Source organism: Sus scrofa, chromosome 15, assembly GCF_054392235.1.
Source record: "Sus scrofa isolate SSC_HxYL_T2T_F1_AM1 chromosome 15, Sscrofa_HxYL_maternal_Yorkshire_Landrace_v2.0, whole genome shotgun sequence".
Lineage (NCBI taxonomy): Eukaryota > Metazoa > Chordata > Mammalia > Artiodactyla > Suidae > Sus > Sus scrofa.
Window position 1 is genome coordinate 30,664,505 of NC_139397.1, and position 20,113 is coordinate 30,684,617.

A 20,113-nucleotide genomic window follows, 5' to 3' on the forward strand; every position below is an offset into this window, starting at 1 on the left:
CTTCTTAATTACCTTCAGCTCAAGATAATTTTTGTGTCACAGATGCATGTTTTGGGGCAACATTTTCTAGTTTCTTTTATTAACCACTTTTCTTAACAGTATTAATAGCCATTTTTTCCATTGGCTGAAAACAGTATTAATAGTTTTTTCATTGGCTGAAAAACGCCACCTCTATCATATACTCATTTCCCATTTGTGTTGGGCAGGTTCTTGCATTCTTCTCTGTTTCATTGCTCTGTTTTTGTTTTTTCCTTTCTTTTTTTATGGCCTCACCCACAGCATTAAGAAGTTCCCCAAGCCAGAGTCTGAATCCAAGCTGCAACCTGAATCCAAGCTGCAACCTGAGCCACAGCTGCAGCAATGCCATATCCTTTAACTCACTGCATGAGGCTGAGGATTGAACTTGCATCTTCACAGTGACTTGAGCCACTGCAGTTGAATTCTGAAACTTGTGTGCCACAGCAGGAACTCATCATTGCTCTGTTTTGATTATTCTTTCTAAAGTACAAAACTTTTTTCATCATAATTTGGGACTAGCCACTTACCTAAATTCTTTAGGTGATGCTTAGTTATTACTACTAATAATAGTAATCATTTTTTCTACTGATTCTTTTAGTTTCTGTGTAGTTGGTCACATTATCTATAACTAATACACTTTTTGCCGATCTGTTCTAATATTTATATCTGTCATTTCTTTCCCCCATTTCTGATATTGAGACTATTTTTTTCTCCGTTAAATATGATACAGCCTTTTTGATTGAGATATGTACATTTTCTAATGTGAAAGGATTTTCCTTTTAGTAATAGTTAGTAATCAAGAGTTTTATCAAGAATTAAGCCTATTTTTTAGTTGCCTTTTTAGCATCTAAAGATTATCATAGGTTATTTTCCCTTTGATCTATTAACATTGTGAATGCAACAGACTTTCTTACATTGACAGTCTTTATATTCCTGGACTTGAACTCCTCTTTGTTATGTTATCCTATTAATAGCCTACTAAATTTTAAATTCTCAGAGTCTACTTAAAATGTTTGCGTCACTACTCACATGTGAAATTGATCTTAGATTATCTGTTGTGCTGCCTTTCATGTTTTACTATCCATGTTATGCTGACTTTTTAAAATAATTTAAAGAAAATTTAAAGGTTTACTTTTAATGTTTTCTCAAATACTTAGTATCATTTCTTCTTGACCAATCCTTTTAGAATATAGACTATCCCTCTTGTCCTTCCTCCCAGCACAATTAATAATAGGTTGTCAAGCTGTAATTTTTCACCCAGCTTCTGATTTGGAATTTACTTCATCTTTACAGAAGAGTTGCAGAAATATGAGTAGTTAACATCCTTATTCCCTTTACTCAGATAACATCTGTTAGCAATACTTTTATCTCATTTGTAAAGCTGTGACTTTTATTAAAACTTCCCTAGAGAACTGGCAAGAATAAAACTATAACATTAGAAGTGTTATAGCTATCTACTTATACTAGAAATGGTACTCTTAAGGTACATTGGCTCAGGTCCATCCTCTCTGTCCATTGCAGAGCTTTCTCACTGCTTTATTCTTGCTGCCCCCCTAGTGGGCATCATGAAGCCATACTTTGGAGTAGAGCTTCAACTCATGTGGTTCATCCTCAACTCAATGTCTTGTCTTTGGAGAAAGAAGTTTTTTGCCCTGTCCTGCTGCCCTCTAAGGCCATGTCCTTTTCAGCCTCACATGATCCTAGTGTCTTTCCTTCAGGGGAAAGCTTGCTTCCATCCCTGAGGAAGAACCAGACCATCAGCGAAGTATGACAGCATCTTTCCCAAAGTATGGCCTCTTCATTATTGAGTCGAGACAAGGTCAGGCTTGTATATCCATACTCCTATGTTCTGTTTCCTGCTCCTTATCCCCTACGACACACACACACACACACTCTCTCTCTCTCTCCCTCATACTTGTTTAAGAATCAATAACAATTTTCAGATATACCCTCTAAACCTCTTTATAGGAAAGAAAATTAAGAACATGGAAATAATTCTGCTAAAACATACATCTCCTTAACAATAATAAATAATAGAATATAGGCTTTCGGTCTGACACTTTCCTGTGTTTCTTGACTTAATTTACTTCCTCATTAAGATTTTAAACCTACATACCTAAAAAGGTCCTCCAAAGGAGTCTCTTCTAGGACAAATAGGCCACCTATTCTAAAGATAAAACCAGGAGTTCCTGTGTGGCTCAGCAGGTTAAGAATCTGGCACTGCAGTGGTTCGGTCACTGATGTGGTTTGGGTCACTGATCTGGTGCAGGTTTAATCACTGGCCCACAAACTTTCACATGCCGAGGGCTCAGCCAAAAAAAAAAAGTAAAGATAAATCCATATGTTTACTCTAAAAGGTATAAGCTGTTTATAACGTTAAGTTTTCTAGTTTTAAAAAATCTCAATAGGTATGCATCTTCTCTATACAATTGCTATATAAAAGCAATCACAATATAAAAAATTGAAATTGGAATTCTCTTTGTCAGCTAGGATCATTGTTATTTAATTACTTTTAATAATTTTACGGAATAAGACATTTAGAAAACCTAAAATTTTTCTCCTAAATGAAATAGATTCATTATTTTGAAAATATTGACAAAATACATCCTTGAAATTAATGTATTCTTTTAAATTCTTCTAAGTAGTTGCCTAAGCAGTTGTATTTCTATTGAGTCGGGGCTTTTTTTCCTAATAGGTGATTTAGCCTTAATCGTTATCAAACAGTAGATAGTTCCATAACAAATTCTATGGCAGAGAGAGCTAAGAGCTTTGAATCTTCATGGAGCGGTGTTATTTCTCTATACTTAAATTACTTGAAGTGTGCTAATGCTTTTATAGTTGAATATTGAGCTATTTAAAACTTTCCAAAATACTGAATTCTAAGTACATATTTTAAAAGTTTATTTCTAGGGTAAAAATAGTTTGAGACAATTATTTTTCTATTGATAGTTTTTATCTACAAGTTGGCTATCTTATGCTGTTTATCATTTTTATCCTTAATGGGAACATGAAATTACACTTATATTTTTATTCTCTAATTTGGAGTCATCTTTTGTTTCAATTTGTCCCATCAAACTTTTATCTTGTACTGATGGTGCCCCCCAAAAAAGGAACAATCAATAGCAAATACTTAAGAAATAAATACCTAAGAAATTAGCAACTGATCACTTTATTTGTATTGATAAATATCTTTCTGATTTCCAGAAATCACCATTAGTCATTTATGTACATTATCTTTAATAAAGAATTGAAGATTTGGGGCTGTTACCATGAAAGGTCACTAGGTAAGAACTGATTGCAATCTCATTTTTCAGTGAATTCTCCAACCAGGACAGGATAGTATCTTCAGGTAATTCAGATAACTGAATTGGGTATGCAGATTCAGAAATTCATTCTTCTTGGTGATTCCAAGTTAACCAGATTCTGAGATTTTTCACTGAAGTTATCAAAGCTCAAGGAAAACTTTTCATATAAGTCTCAGTGCCTGCTTATTAACATATACTGAGAAATGGCTTTCCTTTGTTGTGATCACCCCAAAGAGGCAGAATGGACTCTTCCACCCAAAGTTTGATTCAGAAATCCAGAATGATGATGCCACATGGATGTCAACAGTATATGGAAAAGTTTGTTTACTCACATAGTATTCCTATTGGTGGAAAGGAGGGTAGGCTGCTAAACAGGCATGAAAATGACTTGAGAAAACAAGGATTGGAGACTGGCTTGGTTTTTTTACTAGATTTGTGGGGTGGGTCTAGGATAAGGGTTCTCAATGTGTGGGCTGGGCTTATGTGGTTTGAATTTCTCTCTGGTGCCAAAGGAAATAGCAGCCATGTTTTCTTATTGCCTTGCCCAAATTTGGGGAAAAAGTTAAGAGGGACTGATGGGGTTTGAAAGCTGTCAGCATTGAAACATTATAAAATGGAGTCATATTCTTTATTGCATCCTTTTTTTTGCTCCCATTTTTTATTCTTGTATTCAGTGCTTCATCTCCTTAGCTAGATTAGTCTTTCCACTAGTTATACTTAAGACTTCTTGGTTTGCAAACCATTCTTTCTTTATGTCTCCTTGTTTCTTAATTAATACTTAATATTCTAAGTGTAATCATTTAGTTTTATAAAGGCAGCCATGATTTTTATGTTATTAGGAAAGTGTGATGAGATAGCTGAGAATAGTGAGAAAATGTTCAGAATTTGCTATACTTACTAACACAGTATTCATAGCTCCCTAAAGTGGCTTTCCATTCTTCTTCAGCTGCCTCAATCCACTACTGGTGAGTTCTTGTTTCTGTCAGAGACTACTCTGTCTCACTCTGGCTAGCTCCCAAACTATTCATTGTGCCACTGGAACAGAAAGAGAAAAATCCCAGAGAAGAAAACTTGAAAGACCCAAAATAAAAATTAAAAAAAAAATCTGCATACATATTACCCTCAGTCATTGACCATCTTCTAAACTGCACACACACAGGGTCAGACCTCAGAAATTCAGCAGAAATTTGGAGCTGAGAGGATAAAGAACTAAGGGGAGATTTCTGCACTGCTGTGGTGCTAAGGAAGCAGAGATCAGGGTTGAGCCTGTGGAACTGGGAGACTCTTGATAAATACCTTGTCTTGGCTTACAGGAAGCCCCAGAAAGAACACCCCTTAGTATTAAAGACTATTTCCTAGGATTAAGGGCAAAACTTAATATGGTCACACTATGTGAAGTGCACCAAAGTCCAGGTATGCAGGGGTGATTGGCACTAAATAAATTTGGCAACAAGCAGAAGGTAAGGATCCAGTAATAGAATCAGAGTCCCAGATAAAGAATTTTATTTCACAGAACATTGGGGAAGGAAAACAGACCCCTATTTCTAGAGAAATTGAAATTAAGAAAATGAGTTATGGGAGTCCCCTGGTGGTTCAGTGACTTAAGGATCTGGCATTGTCACTGTAGTGGCTCAGGTCGCTGCTGTGGCTAGGGTTTGACCCCTAGTCTGAGAACTTCCTCATGCCATAGGCATAGCTGAAAAAAAAAGGGGGGGAGGAGAGAGGAAAGGAATTATGAAACCATGGAAGGAAGCAAAACTAGGGACTCAAATGATTATGGCACAAAGTTCATAGTATGGTCCACACACATAAAATAAAGCCATGACTCAGTTTCTGGAACCGGCTCATGATCAGAGTTGTTGTAGGAACACAGCAACACTAATAATGCCAAGCCTGGTAAAGATCTGTAATTCTTAAATTTCTACTGCTTTGGAACTAAGTTGGTCCCAGGATCTAGTTTAAGTGGTTTCAGCTATGAGGATTAGAAGGCTTTGATGACAAGGAAACAGATCAGTCATTATACTGTATGTTGGTGCATAATCGCTCTTTGCTTGGGATTTACAAAACTAAGTTATGTACAAATTTGTTCTTTTTTCTTAGGGCTATATCTACCACCATCAGGTAAAGCTAAATTTGGCTTTGTAGGACTAAGTGTTAGGTTGTACGCTATTTCTTGGAAAGAGATATAGAATATTAAGATGTTAAATATTCTTTTTTATAATAAAATACATAGCGTATGTGTGCGCATGTGTGTGTGCTTTCATGTGTGTGTGTCCATTCCTAAGTTACCATTATGTGTTACCAGGACCTGCCTAACTTAACCTCAATTTTATTCTTAAAATACTAGGTACAAAAAAACCTTTTTTTTAAATCTTCAACTGGATCTTGTTTTTTTTATCTTCAGCTGGATCTTGTTGAAAGCTTTTAGACCTAGTTTTGACTCTGTACGTGAATGTTATGCCTCAAAACTTTGAAATGATCACTAATAATATAACTGCTCTTAGACTACAGGCCTTTCAGTTACTTCTTTTGTTAAGAACTGCAAACACTTTTTCTCTACCTCAGTCGTCCCTGTCCCAGAGAATTTAATGTCCTTGATCTTTATTTAGTCATTGATTTACTCATACTTTTAAAGGAATATCTCATCACTTACTATTGCAGCTCTGAAACAAAATCATTTCCTACATTCCATTTACCATATTTCAATTTGGCGGGCTTTATGCCAATTAAAAAAAAATTTTCCTAGGCAATTCACACTAGTGTTCTCTTTTGTCTTTGAGTTTGACTGATATATCAATCAAATAATGTAAGTTTACTTGAATTATTCTATAATTACTTTCAGTATTGTTAATAGCAGTAGTTAAAAATACAAGAAGAAAACAAGGTTTTCTTTTTGTTCTTCCAGTTTTGTTAAGATACAACTGATAAAAACCACTGTGTAAGTTTAAGGGGGATAGCATAATAATTTGACTTAAAAACATCATGAAATGATTACTGCAGTAAGTTTAGTGGAAAAAAAAAAAAAAAGAAACAAGGTATTCTTAATGGAGGCTTGCTAGAAGTCCAAAACTTTCTTTTTCTCCTTTCTTCTTTAATTTCACTTAGCACTTAAAACTTACTTTAAATTGTTTTAGGTTTCTATGTCTTTTTTCTCTATGAATAGTCTAATAAGCAGGGTCTATGTCTTTTTGTCTTTCTAATGATTCATAATACAATTATTTTTTAAAAAGATAGCATTATTGGGGTATAATTCACCCTTTTGGGTAAATTCAGTTTTCTTTCCTTTTTTTTTTAAGGGTCACACCCACGGCATATGGAAGTTCCCAGGCTAGGGATCAAATCAGAGCCTCAGCTGCTGGCCTATGCCACAGCCACAGCAGTGCCAGATCTGAGCCATGTCTGCAACCTACACCACAGCTCATGGCAATGATGGATCCTTAACCCACTGAGCGAGGCCAGGGATCGAACCCACATCATCGCGGATACTAGTTGGGTTTGTTATCACTGAGCCACAGCAGGAACTCTAGTTTTCTTTCTTTTTTAAATTGAACTATCGTTGATTTACAATGTTGAGTTAGTTTCAGGTGTACAACCAAGTGATTCAATTATACATACATATATACATTTATGTGTATCCATTCTTTTTCAGATTCTTTTCCATAATAGTTTATTACAAGATATTGAATATATCTCTGTGCTATACAGTAGGTCCTTGTTATCTGTTTTATATAGTAGTGAGTGTCTCTTAATCCCAAATGCCTAATTTATCCCTGATTCCCAAATTCATCTTTCTTAGTGTACAATTCTGAGCCCTGCCCAGTTCATTCATGTAACTGCCACTACAAGATGTAGCCTTTCCTTCAGTCCCCAGAAGTCGCTTCATGGTGCTGCCCTCCTCTCACCCTTTAGCTCCTGATGTGCTTTCTGTCCATGTTGTTTTGTCTTTTTTAGAATGAAATAAAAATGGAATCAGATAGTACCTAGTTTTGGCTTCTGACTTCTTTCACTTAGCAAAATGCATTTGAGATTCAGTCATGTGTTTGTGTGTAGCGGTGGTTTGTTCCTTTTTTTATTACTCAATGGTATTCCATTGTATGGATTCCCCACAGTTTTTATTCATGCACCAGTTGAAGTATATTTGGGTTGTCTCCAGTTTCTGGAGATTATGAACAAAACCACTATAAACATTCAATTAGTAACTAATATTTTAAAGGGTACAGCTTAGAAATGGGCCAGCGTGATATAACTGAAAATGGTCAAGTGTGAAGATAGCAAATATGTGGGTTCTCATACTGCTTTTCATCCAGTTACTACCTGTGGACTTGAACAAGTAATTTAACCTCTCTGTGCTTACTCCTGTTGCAAAATGTATGTGATCTAGGGCTTATTCTAACTTCAAAATTACAGGATATTGTGCTGTGTAAGTATATATTAACTTGTGTTCTCTAAGAGAAAAGTTATAAATGGTCACATACATCTCTGTTTTTGTGTTTTTGTTTTTATAGCCATACCATATGGAAGTTCCCATGCTAGTGGTTGAGCAGGCCTGCACCACAGCCATCACTGGATCCGAGCTGCATCTGCAGCCTACCCTGCAGCTTGCAGCAGTGCCAGATCCTTAACACATGGAGCAAGGCCAGGGATTGAACCTGCATCCTCATGGACACTATGTCAGTTCTTAACCTGCCGAGCCACAACAGGAACTCATCACACACATCTTTGTAAATTTAGCTGGTCTGAAACCAGTATAACTGATATTTCAAAAAAGCGGTCATTTTGTTTCCAAGTCCAATCGCTGATGACTTGAAAAAAATACAATTTGCTTAATAAATTTTAAAGATCATGATAATCTTGAGTGTTTTACTGACTATGTAATCCAGTTGATTTTTCATCAGAAAATTATTTTGTTGATGATACATTTAAATAAAAGTATTTGACAAATAATTTCTTTCAAAATATTCTAGCATTTATTTATCTATTTTTAATTTAGATGGGCCTAGGAAAGACAATTCAAGCTATTGGCATCGCTTACTTCTATAAGGAGGAATGGCCTCTTTTAATAGTGGTCCCTTCATCTCTGAGGTACCCTTGGACAGAAGAAATAGAGAAATGGATCCCAGAGCTAGGTCCAGAAGAAATCAATGTTATTCAGAATAAAACTGATATTGGGTAAGAACAACATTTTAAAATACCACTATCATTTTTATAGCTTTTAGGTCATATAAATTTTATTATCATTTTGGGAGTATACGCTTGCTATTAAATAGTGGCTAATATTTTTCTTTGAGTAACATTTGGGATATTTTAGATGATACTCAAATTCCAGAGTGTAATGTTTCTGTAGGATGTTAGCTAAGGGTAGAAAAACTTACCCATTGCCTTCCAGGTACTTGAAACAGCTCTGGGTGTATAGCAACATGTGACAACATGTATTTACTGCAAATACATGTACCTTCTTTTGTTATATGCCAGTTATTCCTGGATGGTCCACTAGTCAATACATGGCAGGATAGCAGCTACAGTGACCTTTGAAGCCCTCGAATATTGCTCTTATATTTAATTAGTAATATTAACCCTGTACTTTTCTTGGGCAGCATTCTCTGGTATTTGAGTACAGCAGGAAATTTGTAAGTCTCTATATTAAGTAGATTTATCCAGGGCTTAAATGCTATTGTCCTTTAGAAGAAAAAAAAAAAAAAGAAGCAGTTGTCATGTTAGCACTGGTTCTTTGGGAGATCTGACTTTTCTGTTAGAAAATAGAGAACTACAGAAGACTGACATTATTCTGTGTTCCTCACTGGTGATACAGAAAATGAAAAGTGGTATGTTTTATTGTTAATGCATTTATTTGTCTAATTATTTCATTCCACACACTCATTGAGAGCATAGCACTGTACATGAGTAAGACACATTCCCTGCCCTTACCAATCATATGATATAATAAAGGAAAGAAATACGTAAATGAATAATTTCATTGCAGTATGATAAAGAATATGATAGATATTTAAATTATAGTTGAGATAGTTCAAAAGACCAGAGATAACTTTAGCTCAGGGTATCTTTGTGTGAAGTGGCTCCCTCCTCTTTTCTCTACAGTTTATTACCCCCAGGGACACTTTTGTTGTCAGCGATAGGGACTCTACAGTCCTTCAGTGAAGGGCTCAGGAATGTGAATTGCCCTGCAGTGCACTGGACAGACCCGTAACACTAAGTATCATCCTACTCAAAATCGCAGTATCACCTGAGCTTTTTGCTGTCCTGTTTTTAGGAAAGCTTCCTTGAATAGTCAGCTAATGTTTGAGTATCTACTTTTTGTGCATGATTCTAGATGCATGGAAGCAAGTATTCTCAGAAAGTAATGTTCTTATCCTAGTTAAATGTGGCTAGCTGGGAATCAACAGAATGGTTTTGGTTAACCAAATTCTAAATTTTAGATTCTGACTTACCATATTCAAAGAAGGTAAAATCGTAAAAGAGAATGGGTTTTGGTGGTATCTGTCTCTACTTATTTTTCCTCTTCTTTCTTCTCCTCTGTATTTCTTCCCAAAGAATTGTATTGTTTATGATAAACAGGTTACTAAAACATTTTTAAAATACATGGATTTTCTCTTCCAGGAGAATATCGACCAGCAAAGTGACAGTTCTGGGTTACGGTCTTTTAACCACAGATGCAGAGACTTTGATAGATGCACTGAATAATCAGAACTTCAAAGTAGTTATTGTAGATGAATCACACTACATGAAGTCCAGAAATGCAACTCGCAGCAGGATTTTATTGCCAGTGGTACAGAAAGCCAAACGAGCCATTCTTCTTACAGGAACTCCAGCTTTGGGAAGGCCTGAGGAGGTATGGAAATTCTTATACTTTGGGCTTTAAAAAAAGAATTGAATCAATCAAATTGCACCATTTTTGCAATTTTTCTTTTCTTTTTTTTCTTTTTGGCCACACTCATGGCATGTGGAAATTCTTGGGCCAGGGATCAAACCTACACCACAAAAGCAACCCAAGCCTCAGCAGTGACACCACCAGGTCTTTAACCCACCAGGGAACTCCTGTTTTTACAATTTTTAATTTTAAATTAGATGCTTCAAATAGCTTAAGAGCATATTGGGAAATTCTAGACACCTCTTTAGTTATGTCTAAGACATGTTTTGGGAGACAAACTTCTAGTTGTGTATATAATATGATCCTCTTTATTGACTAAAAGAAAATATATAAATAAGCATATAGAGGCATACAAAAATATATAAATGTATATTGAAGAAGAGAATAGCAGTTATTCCTGAGGAAATAGGTTGGCAAGGATGGGAGGATGGAGAAGAAAGAGAATCCTTGAGGAAAAAGAGGTAGATTTTTTCACTTTTTACTATTTCATTAACTGGGTTTATTATCATAGTAATAATAATTTACTTGAAAATATTACAACACATTGGAGGTCCTGCTGTGGCACAACAGGGATTGGCAGTATCTTGAGAGTGCTGGGACACAGGTTCAACCCCCGGCCCAGCACAATGTGTTAAGGATCTAGAATTGCTGCAGCTGCAGCTTAGGTTGCAACTGCAGCTCAGATCTGATCCCTGGCCCTGGAACTCCATGTGCTGTGGGGCGGCCAAAAGAGGGAAAAAAAAATATTATAACACATTAAGAGAGCTTGTGTTATTACAGCTTTTCATGCAGATTGAAGCTCTCTTTCCACAAAAGTTTGGAACATGGACCGACTATGCCAGAAGATACTGTAATGCGCATGTCAGGTATGACAAACTATTTTCTGTAAGTTTTAATCCTCACATATGTACAATGAGCTTTGCTCTTTATTAATTATTCTTTGTTCCAGTGTTTTTCAAACTGTGGTAGCTATGGAATAATATCTAGTGAAATCTTGTGTGGATAACCCCTGTTTAAAATAATAAAAGGAGTAGATAATGGCAGTTTTTCTTTATTTTTTTTTTTGCCTTATATGTATTTCATTTTTGAAATTATTTATTTGTATTGCCTAGATAAATGTGCCCATCATACAAAAATGAAAAGTAAATGCCCATTCCACTTGTGTCTCCCAGTCAACCTTATCCCTTCCCAGGTAACCAATGTTGGCAGTTTCTTGTGTTCCCTCTGGTGATACTCCATGCATGAAAAAGAACATAGGGTTATGTATGTATCATATTATTTCATTTTATTTATGCATACATTGTTCAGCAGTTTGCTGTCTTTGCCTATGATGTTTTGGAGATTCTTGCATATTAGTTGCTAGAAGAGCTTTGGCATTCTTTTTAAATGATGTGTGTATTCCACTGTTTAGATTCACTATAATTTACTTATGCAGTCTATTAATAGATATTTGTGTTATATAGCTGTTGCATACAGTGCAGCAATGACTGTCCATGAACATGCTGAGAAGTAGTATGTTATAGTGGCAAAGTGCATTTAAAACTAGACCTAGACCACCTTTGTTTTATTTTCACATTTAGTACTTACCAGATGTTTCATTTTGGGAAAGTAATTTTACCTCCCTATACCTTAATTTCTTCAGCTCTAAAAACAGAGGCTTATTATTCCTACCTCTGAGAGTTATTATAATATTTACAGTAGCAGGAGTTCCCATTGTGACTCAGCAGATTAAGAACCTAAATAGTATCCATAATAATGCAGGTTTGATCCCTGACCTTGATCAGTGGGTTAAGGATCTGGCGATGCAAGCCACGACATAGATCCAGCCTTGGTGCACTGGATCCCTCATTGCTGTGGCTGTGGCATAGGCCAGCAGCTGCAGCTCTGATTTGACCCCTAGCCTGGAAACTTCCATATGCCACACAGGTGTAGCCCTAAAAAGCAAAAAAAAATTTACATTAGCTAATATTTGTAAGATCTTGAACAGTGACTGGCCCATAGTGAGCACTTAATATTTACTAGGTATTTTAATATTTCATGTTATACATATGGAACTAAATCTGTAAGATAAATTTAATATAAGTGGAATTTCTGGTACAAAGGGCATTTGCATTTTTTTTTTTTTTTGGTCTTTTGTCTTTTTAGGGCCTTCCCTGCAGCATATGAAGGTTCCTAGGCTAGGGGTCTAATTGGAGCTGTAGCCGCCAGCCAGACCACAGCCACAGCCAGATCCGAGCTGTGCCTGTGAGCTACAGCATAGCTCACGGCAACGCCAGATCTTTAACCTACTGAGTGAGGTCAGGGATCAAACCAGTGTCCTTATGGATGCTCGTTGGGCTCGCTAACCCCTGAGCCACGATGGGCACTCTAGCATTTGCATTTTTATATTTTATAGATGTTTGCAGGTTATGTTCCACAAAGCCTATACCAATACATATTCCCACTAGTAGTAAGATTGTCTTTTTCCCCACATCTTGCCAACATACTCAAATAGACATTATTTTTTCTTGCCACCATGATCTGATAGTAGTTTTAACGAACATTTATCCCCTTATGTTATCAAATGCCCCTGAACATTTTTTCATACATATAAGAGTCATTGTTTTTTCTGTTGGTTGTCTGTGTTTCTGGCCCTTCATTTTACTAAACTTACTGACTTTTTTCTTATTGATATACTAGAAATCTTTATATATTACAGAAGTAAGCTCTTTATCCGTGATATGAATTGCTTACCTTTTTTCTCAATATGTATGCACATGTTTTATTTTTCTCTTTCTACAGTTTCCTCAGATAACCTCATGTTATTATGGTGTTCTGAAGCTTTTTTTTTTTTTTTTTTGTCTTTTATCTTTTGAGGGCCACACCTGTGGCATATGGAGATTCCCAGGCTAGGGGTTGAATTGGAGCTGTAGCTACTGGCCTACGCCATAGCCATAGCAACGCCAGATCTGAGCCGCCTCTGTGACCTACACCACAGCTAATGGCAACGCCGGATCCTTAACCCACTGAGCGAGGCCGGGGATCAGACCCGCAATCTCATGGTTCTTAGTCAGATTTGTTTCTACCGCACCACGACAGGAACTCCTCTGATGCTTTTTAAAGGGCCCTAGAACACAGAGATAGAAAGAGAACTTCCAAATTTTTTGTATGAAGGCAGTTTAACATTGATACTAAAAACCCAACAAAATAGCACACAACCACCCAAAACTAATGACCTTTCTCTACTTAGAACTGTAAATGCAGAACTATTCAATATTATTATAAATCAGAAACTCATTAAAAGCATAACATTAACCATATGCAACTCGATCTATATGAGGAATTCAGCCATAGTTTAATATTAGGAGAACTATTTATATAATTTATCATGTTGGAGTTCCCATCCTGGTGCAGTGAAAACAAATCCAACTAGGAACCATAGAGTTGTAGGTTCGATCCCTGGCCTCGCTCAGTGGGTTAAGGATCCAGCATTGCTGTGAGCTATAGTGTAGGTCACGGATGCAGCCTGCATCTGGCATTGCTGTAGCTTGTGGCATAGGCTGGCGGCTACAGCTCTGATTGGACCCCTAGCCTGGGACATGTGTTGCAGGTGAGGCCCTAAAAAGACAAAAGACACACACACACACAAAACCATGTTAATAATGAAAAGGAAAACTTTCATTTTCTCTATTTTTGCTGAGATGTAATTTGAGCAAGTTCAGCATTTATCTTTGGTTACAGTTTTTAATAATTTTAAGGTATTCATATGTGATGTTTATATACCTATAAACACATATAATCTATGTCTATATCTATATGCTTGTGCATGTATGCATGTATTTTAAGCCCAAAGCCACCATCAAATGAAACACTAAAACCAAGGCAAGTGTGTTACTTTCATCACACTTTACCTTTATTCTGGAGGCATAAGTTCATCTACTCAAAATGAGAGGTCAAAATTGGAAAGAAAAGGAAAAATTATCATTATTTGCAGCCAATAGTATTTTTTAGAAGACCCAAAACAATGAGCTTAAAAATGTTCAAAACAAAAGAGAATTCATTAAGGTATCCTAGCACAAAGTTTCCGTTAAAAAGCCAATTGTCTTTCTCTACATAGATAATAATAACTGGTTTTAAGAGATAATGTCAAATAGGCACAATGCTGGATGTTGTTGGAGAGCCCTTAGTCATAATTCTTGCAGACTATAAGTGCCAAAAGTTTTGCTTATGTAAAAAATACACATTAGCAGGATTTACCTTTTGGGGTCTAGGAAAACCTAAGTGGTCAGAATACATTTCTTTTTTCTATTTTCTGATTGGGAATTCTCAGATGGCAACAGAGGTGTATACCTGTTCTTTTTTTGTTTATTAATGTGATCATTATTTCAAAGAGAAATTTATCTTTATGAAATGCTTTATGATCAAGGAGATTGTGTTCTATTTCCTGTTTTCTAGAGAAAGCCATTTCAAGATTATTATCATTCTTCTCGAGGCATTTTCTTCCAGATTCCATTTCAGAAGTTTTATGTTATTCCTTTACTTCTTTACCTTGAAAGTGCTATGGTTCCATAGACTTTAATTCAGATTAAGCCACTTCCTGGCATTTTAAGTTAGTCTGTGGAATGTTGAATTTTTTTCTATAATGTCATGATTCTCTGAAGTTGTTATTTTCACACTAGAATTTTGCAGAAACCAAATTATAGTTAGTTATTCAGTTCTAGATCCTTATTTTATATTTTGCTGTATTAAAAATAAAGCTAAATGAAGCATGAGGAAAAATACAGCTTTGCCTTTGTAAATTTTATTAAATATGTAAGTGATGGCAAACAGAAATCTAATAATGTGAATGCGAATGTGATTTGGAGATGAAAACTCTAGGTCTAGGTAACCACCTACCTGGTTTAATTTAAGAGGCACAGAGAAAGTATTATTCTGTCAGAGCATCCCATATCCAAGATCCTTCACATCATTCACTCTACTGAGTTTTATTTAGAGAAAACCATAAATACAAATATGATTTGAAGACAGCATATTCACTTGTCAACCATTAGCGCATTAGAGCTAAAAGACTTTATCATCACATAGTCCCCTCTATCATTTTATACGTATCTGGTGAGTTTAAATGTCTTGCCCTGTATCTGACTTCTTCTTGCATTTTTTCCCCACTTTTTCCTGGTAGTAAGAAAGATGTAAGGAATGACAACTTTAATAAATGTTTGGATAATCCAGCCATGCATCCTCTTATCAGCAACCACCTCCCTGATGTCATACTTAAAGGTTAAGAATATCTTCGTAGCAATTTATCAAAAATTTTGAACTTGCTTTACAGCTGATATTTTGTGCCAGTGCCACCTCTTAGGAGAAATAGTTATTTAAATTTTTATGAGAGGGAAAATGCTGGGTGATAGTACCTATGAAAAGTATTTATAGTCATTCCCCAAAAGTGTTAATAGGTTATGTCAGCTTCAAGAATTACCTTTTATGGAAGTGTACTGTACTTTGTCCTTTGCACTGTTGCATTTAATGTTCTCATCTGTGGATAAATAGAGGTCAGGTCTATTCCATTTGCAAATGGCTCCAATATGAGAGAAATAGTTAATATACTGGATAGCAGAGACAATTTTGAAAGATAATTAGGTAAAAGTTAATAGGATAATTCTGCAGTTATGCTTAGGATATCTGTTTTGTGTGGAAGGAACTTGAGAATGCTAACCTGTTATCAGTAGTTCAGTTCAAACAGACTTCTGGTTTTGAATAACCCTAGGCTAAATTAAAGTCAAGTATCTGTCATAACTGGTAAAAAGTAAAGAAATGCTGGGGACACATTGATCAGAGTACATCTAAAGTGAGAGATGGTTCTACTCTGCTCATTGATTAGACTATATGTGGAGTAAAGTTTAATTTTGAATTAATCCATACATTCTAAAAATGTTTATAGGGTTCCTATTATTTACCATGCCATGTGCTAGGCATCAAGTATGTGTTAGAGAACAAGACCCAAGCGGTCTCAGCCTTGGTTGGGTGTTCTAGTCAGACACTAACCATATAATTATAGTTGTGATAAGTATCATTAAAAAGGAAGTAAAGGACACTATAGCAGAGTACAGTACAGTAGTTGTAATCAAGTCAGAGAGGACAGAAGAGGCATCCTGTGAGTAAGTGGTATTTATTTGCATTCCAGGAAGAGGAATTTTCTGTGGTAATGCTTAGAGCAGGAGAGATTGCTATGTCTTTGAGGAATTAAAAGAAGTTCTGTTCAGCTGAATATTCTTGAGCTCATTGAAAAGAAGGTCTCAAGACAAGATGGAGTTAGGCAGGTCATGTTATACAGGGTTTTATTCATCACAATAGCAGCAAGAAGGCATTGAAGGGTGTTTTGTGGTGTTTAGTTATTATTATTGTTGTGGGGCTTTTTATTACAGTAAAATATGCTTGAGGAGATTTACCACGTTAACCATTTTTAAGTTTATAGTTCAGTAATATTAGGTACATTCATATTGTTGTGCAACCATCACTACTATCCACCTCCAGGATTTTAATGGGCACTGAAATTCTATGCCCATTAAACAATAATTTCCCATCCCTACCCCCATCCCAGTCTCTGCATTGTGGGATTTTAAAGCATGAAAGATTAGATTTACCAGTTTTATTTGTTTGTTTGTTTTTGTCTTTTTAGGGCCACACCCATGGCATATGGAGGTTCCCAGACTCAGGGTCAAATTGGAGCTATAGCCTCTGGCCTACACCACAGCCACAGCAATGTCAGATCCAAGCCATGTCTGTGACCTACACCACAGCTCACGGCAACACCAAATCCTTAACCCACTGAGTGAGGCCAGGGATTGAACCTGCGTACTCATGGATGCTAGTCGAATTCGTTTCCACTGAGCCACAACAGGAACCCCTACTTGTTTTTTTTTATGGTTGATTTACAATGTTCTGTTGATTTCTGCTGTGCAGCATAGTGACCCAGTTATACAAATATATACATGTTTTTTGGTTTTTGGGGTTTTTTTTTTTTTTTGTCTTTTGTCTTTTTAGGGCTGTACCTGTGGCATATGGAGGTTCCCAGGCTAGGGGTCTAATTGGAGATGTAGCTGCCGACCTACGCCACAGCCACAGCAACACCAGATCCGAGCCGCATCTGTGACCTACGCCACAGCTCACGGCAACACCAGATCCTTAACTCACTGAGCGAGGCCAGGGATCGAACCTGCAACCTCATGGTTCCCAGTCAGATTCATTTCTGCTGCACCATGACAGGAACTCCCAAATATATACATTCTTTTTCTCACATCATATTCGTCCATCATGTTCCATCACAAGTGACTAGATATAGTTAGTTCCCTGTGTTATACCGCAGGATCTCATTGCTTACCCACTCCAAATGCAGTAGTTAGCATCTATTAACCCCAAACTCCCTGACCATCCCACTCTCTCTTTCTGTCTCTCTCCCCGTAGGCAACCACAAGTCTGTTTTCCATGTCTATGAGTTTGTTTCTTTTTTACAAATAGGTTCATTTGTGCCATATATTAGATTCTGGATATGTGATATCATGTGGGATTTGTCTTTCTCTTTCTAACTTACCTCACTTGGTATGAGTCTCTAGTTCCATCAATGGTTCTGCAAATGGCATTATTTCGTTCTTTTTTATGATTGAGTAGTATTCCATTGTGTATATGTACTACCTTTTCTGTATCTATTCATCTATCGATGGACATTTAGGTTGTTTCCACATCTTGGCTATTGTGAATAGTGCTGCAATGAGCATAATGGTACATGTTTCTTTTTCAATGGAAATTTTGTCCAGATATATGCCCAGGAGTGGGATTGCTGGGTCATATGGTAGTTCTACATTTAGTTTTCTGAGGTACCTCCATATTGTTTTCCATAGTGGTTGTACCAATTTACATTCCCACCAACAATGTAGGAGGATTCCCTTTTCTCCACATCCTCTCCAGCAATTGTTGTTTATAGGCTTACTAATGATGGCAATCTGACTGGTGTGAGATGGTATCTCATAGTAGTTTTGCTTTGCATTTCTCTAACAATCTGTGATGCTGAGCATTTTTTCATGTGCCTGTTGGCCATCTGTATGTCTTCTTTGGGGAAATGTCTATGCAGGTCTTCTGCCCACTTTTCAGTTGGGTTGTTTGTGGGTTGTTTGACTGAGCACATGCCATGTAGAAGTTCCTAGGCCAGGTATCAAACCCATGCCACAGCAGTGATCCAAGCAGCTGCAATAAAAATGTTGGATCCTTAACCCACTACGCCACAAGAGAACTCCTATTTGTTATTTTTTAAGACAACATTTTCACATGGTTCAAAATTCTAAACCTATAGAATCATATATTCTTTGAAAAATCTCCCTTTCACCCCAATTTCCCTCCCTTTAGACAACTTTATGTAGCTTTCAATCTTTGCACAGAAATTGTGTGCATTTTTAAGCAAATCAAATTCCTACTTTTTTTTTTTACTAGTTGCTATAAACATATACATTCTTTTTTCCTTGATTTATTTATCTGTTTTGTTTGTTTCTTTCTGTTTATGGTCGTCTCTTCAGCATATGGAAATTCCCAGGCTAGGCGTTGAATTAGAGCTGTAGCTTTGGCCTATACCACAGCCACAGCAACATCAGATCTGAGCTGCATCTGCAACCTACACCACAGCTTTGGCAATGCCGGATCCTTAATCCACTGAGTAAGGCCAGGGTTCAAACCCACATCCTCAGAGAGGCAACATTGGATCCTTAACCTGCTGAGCCACAATTGTAACATTTTTGTCCTTTTTTTTTTTTTGTATACCTAGATACCTTCGACCTTTTTTATGGCTTTATGGTATTGAGTATATCCATAGTTTATGGGTTGGTGAGAAGTTGAGGAAGTTTGTATACTTTTATTGTCTCTGGGGTATTGGAAAGACAAGTATGTTTTCAGAGAAATGGAAAAGTCAAAGGTTGATGAATGTTGACATGGTCTGAGCTTTTGCTAAATAGGGGAATGAGATAACAGATTAATGTGGTCAAACTGATGTAACAAGTAACGATTTGAGATCAATAATTCTAAATTTGTAATGGAATCAGTCTTCTCTAAGGTATGATTTTCACAGTAGCATGTATACAGGCTTGGAAAAGACTTACAGTTGCATCTAACCAAGATATATTTTTTTTCAATAGCTCCCAAAGCATGGATTGTAGGATAAGGAAAGTTATATTATATTGATAAAAACAAAGCTAATGTATAGAACTCAGAAGTCAAAACAAGGTGAGGAAAGATGTGAAGACAAGAAGGGTATCATGATATGGTGAAAGTTGACTGACAGGTCCTGATGAGTTAATCAAGACACAGTAGGTATACATGAACAAGTTGGGGGAAAAGGATGGGGGTACTAGAGAGTGTAATGTCTGAATTTACCAGGTAGATCTGTTTTCAGGATCAGCTATAGCTATGGGAGTGGAGTGGTTGAAGTAACTTGTAGAAAAATCCCTGGAGCCAAGGAATTCCAGGAACCAAAAGGGAATTAAAAGTCCTATCTTGGGGAGTTCCCGTTGTGGCACAGTGGTTAACAAATCTGACTAGGAATCAAGAGGTTGCGGGTTCGATCCCTGGCCTTGCTCAGTCAGTTAAGGATCCAGCGTTGCCATGAGCTGTGCTATAGGTCACAGATGCGGCTCAGATCTGGCATTGCTGTGGCTCTGGCGTAGGCCAGCGGCTACAGCTCCAATTAGACCCCTAGCCTGGGAACCTCCATATGCCGCAGAGGGTGCAGCCCTGGAAAAGACAAAAAGACAAAAAGACGAAAAAAAAAAAAAAAAAAAGGAGTTCCTGTTGTGGCGCAGTGGTTAACGAATCCGACTAGGAACCATGAGGTTGCGGGTTCGGTCCCTGCCCTTGCTCAGTGGGTTGGGGATCCGGCGTTGCCGTG

General features: G+C 36.8%; 1 protein-coding gene across 5 annotated transcripts in view; it reads left to right on the forward strand.

Annotated features, from left to right (window-relative positions):
• ZRANB3 (zinc finger RANBP2-type containing 3) overlaps window positions 1-20,113 on the forward strand; it is a 302,772-nt gene that overhangs the window by 168,726 nt on the left and 113,933 nt on the right. For all 5 annotated transcript variants that reach the window (XM_021075255.2, XM_021075253.2, XM_085001387.1 and 2 more), the window contains 3 exons: window positions 8,314-8,492; window positions 9,939-10,170; window positions 10,990-11,075. In XM_021075255.2, coding sequence (XP_020930914.1) covers window positions 8,314-8,492; window positions 9,939-10,170; window positions 10,990-11,075 — 497 coding nt within the window. The remainder of the gene's footprint in view (window positions 1-8,313; window positions 8,493-9,938; window positions 10,171-10,989; window positions 11,076-20,113) is intronic.